Source organism: Rhinopithecus roxellana, chromosome 8 (genome assembly GCF_007565055.1).
Source record: "Rhinopithecus roxellana isolate Shanxi Qingling chromosome 8, ASM756505v1, whole genome shotgun sequence".
Classification (NCBI taxonomy): domain Eukaryota; kingdom Metazoa; phylum Chordata; class Mammalia; order Primates; family Cercopithecidae; genus Rhinopithecus; species Rhinopithecus roxellana.
Window position 1 is genome coordinate 89744076 of NC_044556.1, and position 13728 is coordinate 89757803.

The 13728-nt window shown below is 43.1% G+C and overlaps 1 protein-coding gene across 1 annotated transcript; it reads left to right on the forward strand.

Annotated features, from left to right (window-relative positions):
* Positions 1 to 835: 835 nt before the first annotated feature.
* On the forward strand, positions 836 to 1609 carry LOC104677049 (ubiquitin-conjugating enzyme E2 C). Its single transcript, XM_010381962.2, has one exon. It carries the CDS (start codon positions 879 to 881, stop codon positions 1416 to 1418), a length of 540 nt encoding a protein of 179 aa, XP_010380264.1. The 5' UTR covers positions 836 to 878; the 3' UTR covers positions 1419 to 1609.
* The last annotated feature ends 12119 nt before the right edge of the window (positions 1610 to 13728 follow it).

A 13728-nucleotide genomic window follows, 5' to 3' on the forward strand; every position in this document is an offset into this window, starting at 1 on the left:
TATTGGTTTGATGATTTGTTTGGAGGGATGATAACATTACTTCTATTTGTTTCATCTATACTGAGTTTTCATATTTCACAAGTGATATACAAATACATCCTTTTTATACATTTCGATCTGTGTTGTCTGATACAGTAGCCACTAGCCACATGTGACTATTGAGCACTAGAAATGTGTCTAGTTTGAATGGAGATGTGCTGTAAGTCAAATGCACAATGGATTTTGAAAACTTAGTATGAAAAGAAGAAATAAAAATCTAGTTAGTAATTTGTTTATATTGATTGCATGTTGAAATGATAATATTTTGGAAATACTGGATTAAAATATATTATTAAACTTATTTTTACCTTTCCTTCCTTCCTTCCTTCCTTCCTTCCTTCCTTCCTTCCTTCCTTCCTTCCTTCCTTCCTTCCTTCTTTCTTTCTTTCTTTCTTTCTTTCTTTCTTTCTTTCTTTCTTTCTTTCTTTTTTTCTTTCTTTCTTTCTTTCGAGACAGAGTCTCACTCTGTTGCCCAGGCTAAAGTACAGTGGCACGATCTTGGCTCACTGCAACCTCTGGCTCCCAGGTTTAAGTCATTCTCTTGCCTCAGCCTCCTGAGTAGCTGGGTCTACAGGTGCGTGCCACCACACCTGGCTAATTATTATATTTTTAGTAGAGACTGGGTTTCACCATATTGGCCAAGCTGGTCTTGAACTCCTGATCTCAAGTGATCTGCCTCCCTAGGCCTCCCAAAGTGCTGGGATTACAAGCATGAGCCACTGCACCCAGCCAATTTTACCTATTTCTTTTTACTTTTTAAATGTGGCTAATAGAAAATTATAAATTAGGCAGTTGCAGTCGTGTTCTCCGAGTTCCTGTCTCTCTGCCAACACCGCCGGATGGCTTCCCAAAACCGCGACCCAGCAGCCACAAGCGTCACCGCCGCCCGTAAAGGAGCCGAGCCGAGCGGGGGCGCCGCCCGGGGTCCCGTGGGCAAAAGGCTACAGCAGGAGCTGATGACCCTCATGATGTCTGGCGATAAAGGGATTTCTGCCTTCCCTGAATCAGACAACCTTTTCAAATGGGTAGGGACCATCCATGGAGCAGCTGGAACAGTATATGAAGACCTGAGGTATAAGCTCTCACTAGAGTTCCCCAGTGGCTACCCTTACAATGCGCCCACGGTGAAATTCCTCACACCCTGCTACCACCCCAACGTGGACACCCAGGGTAACATATGCCTGGATATCCTGAAGGACAAGTGGTCTGCCCTATATGACGTCAGGACCATTCTGCTCTCCATCCAGAGCCTTCTAGGAGAACCCAACATTGATAGTCCCTTGAATACGCATGCTGCCGAGCTCTGGAAAAACCCCACAGCTTTTAAGAAGTACCTGCAAGAAACCTACTCAAAGCAGGTCACCAGCCAGGAGCCCTGACCCAGGCTCCCCAGCCTGTCCTTGTGTTGTCTTAATTTTTCCTTAGATGGTCTGTCCTTTTTGTGATTTCTGTATAGGACTCTGTATCTTGAGCTGTGGTATTATTTTTGTTTTGTTTTTGTCTTTTAAATTAAGCCTCGGTTGAACCCTTGTGATGTATATTAAATAAATGCATTTTGGTCCTTTTTTAGAAAAAAAAAAAAGAAAATTATAAATTACATGTGTTTTGTATTATATTTCTTTGGGATGAGCTGATTTAGATCATACAAAAGTATACAGAATAAAAGATGAAAGTTCTATTTCATTATCCACCTATGCCTCCATTTCTGAGTTGTCATTTACTTTTATTTTTATTTTCTAATATGTGTATTTAAGGCTATATTCTTTATCCAGACTTCTGCTTTGGGTGCATTCTTCAGATTTTATATGCATATGGTGCTTTTGTTTGTTTTTGACAAAGATTATTGTTTTCCATCAGTACTTTAATTACAAATAAAGTTACTTGTACTTAAGTAATGCATGACTAACTTTTGGTTATTAAAATAAAGACAGTGAACTCTTCCTGTTTCTCCATAACCACAATCATTTTCCAGTACTCATTATTTTGGATATTGGCATTGTTACCTACCCACTTGAGGGCAGAAATAAAAATACTAACATCTGAATAATAGGAATACTAAAAAGAGAAAAATACTAATGGAGAGAAGGAAATACTTCAAGAAATAATTGAGACACATTTCTCAAAAAAATTTTTTTTTTAAAAAGAGAAAGACCTTTGGTTGAAAGGGCCAAAAAAATTCAGACAGAAAAGAAAAGGAAAAACCCACCCACAGACGCATTATACAGTATTACAAGAATTTCAAAGATAAAGAGAAAATTGCCGGGCGAGGTGGGTCATGTCTGTAATCCAGCACTTTGGGAGGCTGAGGTGGGTGGATCTTGAGGTCAGGAGATGAAGACCATCCTGGCCAACATGGTGAAACCCTGTCTCTACTAAAAATACAAAAATTACCTGGGTGTGGTGGCAGGTGCCTGTAATCCCAGCTACTTGGGAAGCTAAGACAGGAAAATCACTTGAACCCAGAAAACAGAGGTTGCAGTGAATCAAGATCACGGCACTCCACTCCAACCTGGGTGACAGAGTGAGACTCTGTCTCAAAAAAAAAAAACAAAAACAAAAACAGAAACAACAACAACAACAACAACAACAAACAATACTGCAACGAATCATAGCAATTTCATTTATGGTAGCCAAACACTTGAAACAACCCAAATATTCATCAAAAGGATAATGGATAAGCACACCGCAGTGTAGTCTCACAATGGACTACACCTCAACAATAGAAAGGAATGAACTACTTACATGCTGCAACATGGACAGATATTGCAAACATTATGTTGAGTAAAAGCAGCCAAATATAAAACATTAATACTGTACGACTCTAGTGATAGAATCCAGACAGTATTTGGGGGTGGAAGGAAAGACTTTCTATAGGAAAGGGCATGTGGTAACTTTTTGGGGCAATGGAAATGTACTATATCTTGTTTTGGGTTGTGATAACTTGGGTTTTACAGTTTTTAAGAGTCACCAAACTGAACACTTAAGATCTGTCTATTTTATTGTAGTGAATTTTACTCTGATGTCTTTAAAAATGATGCTTCTTTTAAATAAAGAGCTAATTTAAAAAACTTAAGTGCCTAGAACTGAACAACAACAAAACAAACATTTTGTTTCAAACTTGTGGGCCGCAGCAAAATTGGTCCTTTAAGGGCAATTTGCAGTCTTAAATACTTACATTAGAAAAGAAGAAAGCCTCAAAATGAGTGAGCTAATGTCCATAGCTAAGAAGTTATAAGAAACAGGTTGGGCAAGGTGGCTCACGCGTGTAATCCCAGCACACTGAAAGGCCGAGGCAGGTGGATTACCTGAGGTCAGGAGTTCAAGACCAGCCTGGCCAGCACGGCAAAATCCCATCTCTACTAAAAATAATAATAAAAAAAATTAGCTGGGCATGGTGGCGCGTGCCTGTAATTCCAGCTACTGGGGAGGCTGAGGCAAGAGAATCACTTGAACCTGGGAGGTGGAGGCTGCAGTGAGCTGAGATCACAACACCACACTCCAACCTGGGCGACAGAGCAAGGCTCCATCTCAAAAATAAAATGAAGTTATAAGAAACAATAGCATTGGCCGGGCGCGGTGGCTCAAGCCTGTAATCCCAGCACTTTGGGAGGCCGAGACGGGCGGATCAGGAGGTCAGGAGATCGAGACCATCCTGGCTAACACGGCGAAACCCCGTCTCTACTAAAAAATACAAAAAAACTAGCCGGGCGAGGTGGTGGGCGCCTGTAGTCCCAGCTACTCCGGAGGCTGAGGCAGGAGAATAGCGTGAACCCGGGAGGCGGAGCTTGCAGTGAGCTGAGATGCGGTCACTGCACTCCAGCCTGGGCGACAGAGCGAGACTCCGTCTCAAAAAAAAAAAAGAAAAAAAAAAAAAAAAAAAGAAACAAAGAAACAATAGCATTAACCCAAAGAAAGTATAAGAACAGAAATAATATAAATAAGAGCAGATATCACTGAAATTAAGAAATGAAGATAAAATATAAAAGATTAAAAGTTGCTTCTAAAAATGTAGTTTAATTTTAGTAAAATGCACGTAACATATAATTCACCATCTCTTACATTTAAAACTTTGATCCATTTTGAGTTAATTCTTTTTCTTTTTCTTATTCCTTTTTGTTTATTTTTATTTTTTTAGAGAGACGTGGTCTCTCTATGTTTCCCAGGCTGGCGTGCAGTGGTTATCCACAGGTGCGATCATAGTTCTCTGTAGACTCAAACTCCTAGGCTCAAGCAATCCTCCTGCTTCAGCCTCCTGAGTATCTGGGATTACAGACACATGCCCTTGCATTCATTACTTTTTAGTTAATTTTTGTATTAAGAAAACATTTGGAGCCAGGTGTGGTGGCTCGTGCCTATAATCCCAGCACTTTGGGAGGCTGAGGTAGGAGATTGTTTGAGGCCAAGAGTTTGAGACCAATCCGGGCAATATAGTGAGACTCTGTCTCTACAAAAAATAAAGATAAAATTTAGCCAGGTGTGGTAGCTCACACCTGTAGTCCCAGCTACTTGGGAGGCCGATGCAGGAGGATGACTTGAGCCCAGGAGTTTGAGGGTGCAGTAAGCTATAATGGAGCCACTGTACTTCAGCCTGGGCAACAGTACAAGTGCTTGTCTTTCTCCAAAGGAAGAAAGAAAGAAAAAAGAAAGAGAGAAAGAGAGAGAGAGAGAGGGAGTGAGGGAAGGAGGGAGGGAGAGAGACAGAGAGAGAGAAAGAAAGAAAGAAAGAGAGAGAGAGAGGGAAGGAAGGAAGGAAAGAAAGAAAGGAAGGAAGGAAGGAAGGAAGGAAGGAAGGAAGGAAGGAAGGAAGAAAGAAAGAAAAAAAAAAGTTTTTAGGTTGGGCGGAGTGGCTCACGTCTAATCCCAACACTTTGGGAGGAGGAAGCAGGAGGATCACTTGGGCCCAGGAGTTCTAGATCAGCCTGGACAACATAGCATGTCCCTGTCTCCACACACACACACAAAGTAAATAAATGCACAACAAACATTTGGTGTAAGGTAAGGGTCCAACTTCATTCTTTTGCATGTGGAGATCCACCATCTGTGGAAAAGACTGTCCTTTCCCACTGAATGATCTTGGCACCCTTGTTGAAATCATTTAACTGTAGATGTCGAGGGTTTATTTTTGGGCTCTCTATTCTGTTTCATTGGTCTATATGTTTGTCTTTATTCCAATACCACATCATAGTAAGTTTTGAAATCAGAAAGTGTGAGACCTCCAACTTTATTTTTCTTTTACAAAGTTGATTTGTTTTGGTTTGGTTTTATATTTTGTCAAGATTGATCAGGAGTAGAAAGAAGAGGCGGTGGCTTGCGCCTGTAATCCCAGCACTTTGGGAGGCTGAGGAGGGTGGATCACAAGGTCAGGAGTTTGAGACCAGCCTGACCAACATGGTGAAACCCTGTCTCTACTAAAAATACAAAAAAGTTAGCTGGACATGGTGGTGCATGCCTATAATCCTAGTTACTCAGGAAGCTGAGGCAGGAGAATGCCTTGATCCTGGGAGGCGGAGGTTGCAGTGAGCTGAGATTGTGCCACTGCACTCCAGCCTAGTCGACAGACCAAGACTCTGTCTCAAAAAGAAAAAAAAAAAAGAAAGAAAGAAGAGAGACACAATTCTGACTGCTGGATGTGTGTGTGTGTGTGTGTGTGTGTGTGTGTGTGTGTGTGGTGGTGGTGGGGGATGTCTAAAGCCCCACTCCAGGATTTCCTATTAAGCAGGTGAGGCAGAAGTTGCACAGAGGAGCTGGGCTCCTATTTCACACCTAGAGACAAGGAAGATGGGAGTGCAGGCTAGCCTATGTCTGGGAAGAAGGCAGGGACAGAATTCCATGGACAGCTAGCAGTGTCTGCCACAGTTGTGTCTTACATTATTCTTCTTCCTCAGGACTAAATGGCCCTTGCAATCCAAAAAATCAGATCTTCAGATGTGTGGACACTTTTTTTTTCTATCATTGATTTGACTATTTGCTTTGCTCCAGTTTTAGAAATACTCTCCCAATTTCATAGCATTCTGTTTATCTCTAACTTTTTGCAAGTTAGTGAGAAACTGTCTCAGCTCAATTTCTCAGGTCACTGACAAAAGCTTCTACTGTGTCCATCTTTCATTAGATTAACAAATTTTAGCCATTACATGTTTTACTTTCCAGTATCTTGAGCTGATATTTAATGAATGCAACATAGTCTAGAAGTTATTGCTCTCTTAATGATGTGTCTTTAATCTTCAGGTTTGTCAGTTCTGCTGAGTTTGGCATAGTAAGACCCTTCCATAATGTGGTGTTTCAAAACACAAATGGTAAGATGTGGGGCTGTGTAATTGTGAGGTTAGTGAGAGGATTGCTCTGAGCCTCCAACTATAGCAGGTTCTCAGGATGTGGCTGTGGGTCCAAATTCATCCTGGTCATGGCTGTGGTTTGATACTCCCTGGTAGCAATTGTCCACCCTGGCTTACATATTGATGGGTTCAGTTTGGGGTCTTGTGGCTTCCTGGAACTTACAGAGAACAGCAGTGTTTTCAGGAATCTCTTCTGTTTGTGGCCTGTTCCAGGGAGAGTCGATCTGGAGAATCTTTGGGACAACAAGGACTGTACCACTTCCTCCCACTTCTGAAGAGGGTCATGTGCTATTTCCCTACCTGGATGTGCTCTCCTCCATGCTCTCCTCCCTTATCCGCTTATCGCAAGATACGATTTATCTTGCTCCTATTTGAAAATGAGGTGTGGGGGAGGAAGGGCACCATCACCAGTCACCATAACACTGAATCCAAGCTCACTGTGTTTATTGTAGGTGTCTTTCACAGTGTTGATGGTTTTCCACCATTCAGTTCTTGCTTATCTGCTCATTTGTGTATTTGAGACAATCTTGATAGCCATCTCCTGCTTTCTTTCCACAGCTATGTCTGGTGGCTTTGTGTGTGGGGAGGTGCAGGGTGGGTGTGTGCCCCTGTGGTGGGGGTGCCAGTGGGTTGTCTCTGGCTGTGGGAGTTCCATCTTCCCCAGGGGTCAGTAGCAGCCTGGAGCCACAGAGCCTCCCTCATCCCCACACTGGCTGTGCCCACACCACCTTGACAAATGCCAGGACGCCCTCCTCCTTGCCTGGGTTTGCAGTTTCCTTACTCACTCCTGGCTCTGCAGCAGGCCCCTCCTTGGCTGCTATCTGGGAGTCTCCCACATACACCTAATCCTGTGTGCTGTCCATCCTGCAGGGCTTCCTGATATATAGGTCCACTTCTGATTGTGAGGCCTGTGATTCCATCTTTGGGCCTCACAGGGCCTAACATGAGTTCCCAGGCACTAACTAGATATTTCCCCACCCAGCAGGAAAGGCTCCCCACCAGCTAGTTCCCCAATCAACTGGATCTGCTGCACCCTACCCACCTAGACCCCAACTTAATGGATTTCACCTTTTGCCAGCTGGGCAAAAGATTCAAACATGCCAATCACATCCTCATGTGGGATCCAAAGGTCACCCCACCGTCTCATCACTACAAAGCCTGCCTCCCACAGTCCCTGCTGGCTCACTCTGCTCCCCATGGCAGCCCCTATGTAGCCCTGCAGGGTTCTACTCCTGATCAATCTTGACAACTCCTCCAGACTCTGAGCAATAAGCTGCTACCAGCCTCTTCTGTCCAGTGTCAGGTACCATGTCTTTGGCCATCACATCCTATTGAGGGCGGGAGATCCCTCCTCCATCAATGGGGCGAATAGGAAGTGATCCAAAAGCACTGATGACACACTTTGCTGTATGCTTTTCCTGTACTATTATGGATACATTAGTTTATTTTAAGATATTTCTTCTCTGACTTCATGGGATTTGGGACAGGAGGGGTGTTAATGACATGTGCTCAGTCTATCTTCCCATTAAGTTACTTGGCTTTAAAAAAGATTAGGTTGTTTAGGTTTTCTTTTTTTTCTCTTAAAAAATGTGAAAAATAGGCCAGGCACAGTGACTCACACCTGTAATCCCAGCACTTTGGGAAGCTGAGGTGGGCAGATCACCTGAGATCAAGAGTTCGAGACTAGCCTGGCCAATATGGTGAAGCCCCGTCTCTACTAAAAATACAAAAATTAGCCAGGCATAGTGGCCCATCCCTGTAGTCCCAACTACTCTAGAGGCTGAGGCAGGAGAATTGCTTGAACCTGGGAGGTGGAGGTTGCAGTGAGCTGAGATCATGTCACTACACTCCAGCCTGGGTGACAGAGCGAGACTCTGTCACACACACACACACACACACACACAAAAGTGAAAAATAATGCTGTCATTTTCACCCTTCTACATTTCTCTTTGTATACCTTTGCTATGATTTCTTTGAGATGGATTCCTAGAAGCTGGGTTGCCGATGAGGTGTGTACATTTAAAATCTTAAGAGATTCTGACAAATTGCCCTTTGGAAAGGCTGTACCCATTTATACATCCACCAGCAACACATCTGGGATTATAGGTGTGAGACAAATAATATCCACAGCTGTGAACATATGGGGAAATGCACAATCCTTTAAATTTTGAGAAGTAAATGATTTTCTGCTTTTATTTTATTTTATTTCATTTCATTTTATTTAGACAGAATCTCACTCTGTCACCCAGGCTGGAGTGCAGCGGTGTGATCTCGGCTCACTGCAACCTCCACCTCCCACATTCAAGCAATTCTTCTGCCTCAGCCTCCTGAGCAGCTGGAATTACAGGTGCATGCCACTACGCCCGGCCTACTTTATTTTTTTGAGACAGGTTCTCACTTTGTTGCTCAGCCTGGAGTGCAGTAGCGCCATCGTGGCTCACTGCAGCCTTGACCTCGAGGACTCAAGCGATCCTCCTGCCTCAGCTCCCCAAGTAGCTGGGACTAATTTTTGTATTTTTTGTAGAGATGGGGTTTCGCCATGTTGCCCAGTTGGTCTTGAACTCCTTGGCTCAAGTGATCCACCCACCTTGGCCTCTCAAAGTGCTGATATTATAGGCATGAGCCACCGTGTCCAATCGATTTTCTAATTTTATTTGTAATGATGTTTTTGAAGAATAATGTACAGTGACATGTGTGTACCTGGAGTGTACAGTCTGATGAAGTTTTTACTGATGGATTCACCTGTATGACCACAAGCCAGGTCAGGGTGTAGAACACTTCCAGCTCTTCCCCAGCAATTACCTCCCACCAGCCACAGTTCTGACTTCTATTGTTATAGTTTTGCTTTTGAGCTTTTTATAAGTGGAATTATACACTACGTGATCTTGTGTACTTGACTGCTTTTGCTCAACATTATGAATGTGAGGGTCACCCACATGGTTTCGTGTGGGTGCAGTTTGTTCATTCTTGTCGCTATGTACTATTTCATTGGGTGACCAGATATCAGTTTACTTTCCATCCTTTTGTTGATGGAGGTTTGGGCTGTTTTTAATTTTTTTTTGGGCCATTTCAAGTTTTTTTTGCTATCCACTTGAAGGTATTTACCTTTTGGTTCTCCTTCATGTTAGTTTCGGTTAGATGTTTACTTGGGAGTGGGATTACCAAGTCATAGGGTTTACATATGTTTAGCTTTGGTAGATTCTGCCAGAGTTTTCCAGGATGGTTGTGTCAAGTCACATTTTCAAGAGCAACATATGAGAGCTAGTGTTCCACAACTGATACTTAATATTGTCGTATTGTCAATTATTTATTTATTTATTTATTTATTTTTTAGAGACAAGGTCTCCGTCTGTCACCTAGGCTGAATGCAGTGGTGCAGTCATAGCTCACTGCAGCCTCAAATTCCTGGGCTCAAGTGATTCTCTGGACCCAGGTTCCTGAGTAACTGGGACCACAGGCGCACACTATCATGCCCAGCTAGTTTTTTTCTTTTACTCTAGAGACGAGGTCTTACTTTGTTGCCTGGGTTTTTCTCAATCTCCTGGCCTCAGGCAATCCTCCCACCTTGGCCTCCCAAAGTGGTGGGATTACGGGTGTGAGCCACCGTGCCTGGGCTGTATTATCAGTTTTAGTGTGTGTGTTTTCTTTTTTAAGATTTTTTTAGACAAACATCCTCAGGGTGTGGTTTTTGGATGGGGGCCATTTGCAGTGTCTCCTTCCCTCAATTCTTTTTTTTTGGGGGGGGAGGGACAGTGTCTTGCTCTGCCCCCCAGGCTAGAGTGCAGTGGCGTGATCTCAGCTCACTGCAACCTCAGACTCTTGGGCCCAAGTGATCCTCCCACCTTAGCCTCCAGAGTAGCTGGGACTACAGGCTCGTGCCACCACGCTTGGCTAATTTTTTTGCCATGTTGGCCAGGTATACCTTCTGGACTCAGGCGATCCACCCTCCTTGGCCTCCCAAAGTGCTGAAACTACAGGCGTAAGCCACCATGTTATTTTTATTTATGTAGACTTTGGTTGGCAATAAGGTTGAATATCTTTTTATGTTTCATTGGCTGTTGCAATTTCTTCTGCTGTGAATTTCCTGTATCACCTTGTGCCTATTAAAAATAATTCCCAATGTTGTTTACTTTAAGCTTCACAGTCTTTTTAAAAAAGTGATATAAACATGTCTTACTTCATTTCCCTTGTTTGCTCTTAACTTCCAAATGCTCTTCAACATGCATTATGTTGCCTGGTTTATTAAAAGAGTGAGACTAGAGAGAAAAAAGATGTTCTCGCATGATGAAGAAAGAAAGAAATGCTTAAGGGAGCCTGTGGTGGGTGGATTGAAGCCAGAGTCCTGTGAGGTGTGAGAGGCAGAGGGGGCTTGGTTTCCATGGCTGCCTCTACCACATTCCGCCTCCCCTTCTTTTCTTTTTTTCCTTTTTTAAAAAATCCACAATGTAAACAGCCTTCTTGTCTCTTTTTCTGATTATATAAATAATGCACAAAGTCTGTGAAAACAAGACAAAACCACACTCTATTGAAGTATAAAGACCACACCTGCAATCAGACCCCCTTAACGCTTTGATGACTACCCCAGAAGGCAGGCATCCTGTGAGCAGGAGCCCTGGGTCTCATTCCCATTCAGGACTCCTCTTGCTTTGATGACTGCTTCCCAAGCCTCTGCAAGGGAGAGATGTATGGTTTGCACTAAAGGGGCACCTTGGGCACAAAGCCCTCCTGGGACTCAGGGTGGAGGAAAGGGTATAGCCATGAGATTCTTTTTTTGATATGGAGTTTTGCTCTTGTCACCTAGGCTGGAGTGCAATGGTGTGATCTCGGCTCACTGCAACCTCTGCCTCCTGGTTCAAGCGATTCTCTTGCCTCAGTATCCAGAGCGGCTGGCATTATAGGCGCCCGCCACCACGCCCAGCGAATTTTTGTGTTTTTAGTGGAGAGATGAAGTTTCACCATGTTGGCCAGGCTGGTCTCAAACTCCTGACCTCAGGTGATCAGCCCACCTTGGCCTCCCAAAGTGCTGGGATTACAGGTGTGAACCACAGTGCCTGGCTCTTTTTAAGTGCTTGACAACACTTGAACATAGATCTATTCCAAAGGGACAGCTGGTACAGGCATCTTAGAAAAACCAGCCTCTCCAGAGAAGAAATAAAAAATACATTAATTAAAGGCAGCCCTCTGTAACTGTCCTTACCATGACAATTCCATTTCCTTATTCCATTAGAAATTCTTTGAGGACTGACACTTTCTGCTTGAGAGTCTTACTCATTTTATACCCCCACTGCCTGGTGAATGAATGTATAAATGAGAAAATGAATGAACAGCATAGCCCTCTTACTTAGCAATATAGGTTAAGTTTTAACATGTGAAGTCTTTTGTATTCTTAACACTTAGCCTAGTACCTGGCACAGGTACTAGGTTGGTACTCAGTAAACATTTGTTGAGTAAATGAATGAATGATTGAATATGTTTATAAATATGTCAAATGAATTTTTTGGACTTGCCTTTAAAAAAGTCAGGGTAAGTCCATCAGGGCATGATGAAGGGCAGAGCCCATTGGGTGGCATTGAGTTAATTCAGTTCAGCTGATGCTGGTTGAATTTGCCACGTGCAGAATGCTCTGCCTGGCACCACTGCAGCAACTCTGCCCACGTAGACCAGTTCTACTGAGCACATTTCTCACACAGAAAATAAGCCCAGTTATTTTAAAACATGAGGCCAGCATACAGAAACTCACAACTGCCTCCAAAAATTATGTTCCCTTCCAAGCCCACGCAATTGTCCTGGATGCCGATTTTCTGTCAGGAATGGGGCTTTGTTGTGAGGGAATCAGACACCCTGGAAATCAATGCCAGGAGACCACTGCTTCATCTGTAGGACTGGGGCTGATGCAGGAGCCTCGGCAGCCACAACCAGCTGACTTCTCAAATGACAGCAAAGCCGTGAGAAATGTAGATTTTTTCATTTCCTTGATTATAGTTTGAGAACCTTTGTCCTTGTTTTCTTAGTGACTGAGTGGATCTTATTTTACTACTTTCTTCTTTTAAACACACCATAAAGGAGGAAAGGAAAGAAAATAAAGCTACAGATAGTTTACCAATCCAAGGGGGAAATAGCTTCAACAAACCACATTTACATTATGACCCAGCTGGGCATCTTTGCTTTTATGAAACAGAGCTGCTTTGGAAATTGTTACATAATTCTAACCAGAGTGCAGATTTCCTAACCATATTTACACAGAAACTTTTTTCAATTTTTATGATTTATTTTCCAATAACTCTTCTTTAAGAAAAATAGCATCAAAATTCTGTGATTCTTCTTTCTTTACAGTTTCAGGGGGCAGAAAATTCAGCTAGAACTAAACACAAATAATCTAATGTTTTGAGATTTGATTTTTTTGAATTACAGCAGAACCCTATTGTGGTAGGATTTGTTATTTGACATATTGAAAACTAATTGAGTTGAATTTAATTCTCTAGTATACAATTACAAGTGCCAAAATCCTCAGACCTTTTTTTTTTTGAGACAGGGTATTGCTCTGTTGCCCATGCTGAAGTGCAGTGGCGTGGTCAATAGCTCACTGCAGCCTCTAACTACTGGGCTCAGGTGACACTCCTTCCTTAGGCTCCCAAGGCGCTGAGATTACAGGCATGAGCCACTGCTCCTGGCCCAAAACATACAGACTTTTGAAACAGGGAGGGCTTGTGGAGACATGCCTGGTCTGCTAGATTTACAGCTGAGGCCAGAGGTAATTGCTTTTCCAAAGGTCACCCAAGGCCTATGCCTTCCTCGTGCTGGCCCAGCAGAGACAATTAATTTATGAGTTGAGGGCAAGTGTTCTGGAAAGAGGCATTCCATAATTGTGAGATGGGTAAGTGGGCAGGGATCTAAGGAGGTAGCCACGAGCAAGCCTGTGATGATTCCAGCTCAGGACGCAGGGTTGACCCAAGACAGGGTTGGTCACCTTGATGATACCACAGACAGGCACAGAGCACAAGGCCTCTATTCAGATTCAGCAATGGGACTGTGTCCAGTGGACATGACCCAAGAGGCCTTTCTCTCAAAGCTAACCAGCCAGCTATAGTTAAGAACCCAAGATAGTGGATTGGCATTTGCGCAGAGTCACCTAATCTAAACTCACAGATTTCCCCCTGCCATGTGCGGAATTCCCTTTTTTTTTTTTTTTTTTTTTTTTTTTACAATAATCTGCTCACATATCTGGCTTTCCCATCTGTCTTAGTCTGTTGAGGCTGTAATAACACAATGATGTAGACCAGGTGGTTTACAAACAACAGAAATCTGGAGTCTGGGAAATCCAAGATCAAGGTGCTGGCACATTCAGTATCTGGTGAGG

Coding starts and splice junctions, on each gene's coding strand:
- LOC104677049 (XM_010381962.2), top strand. CDS start 879: ATGGCTTCCCAAAACCGCGACCCAGCAGCCACAAGCGTCACCGCCGCC.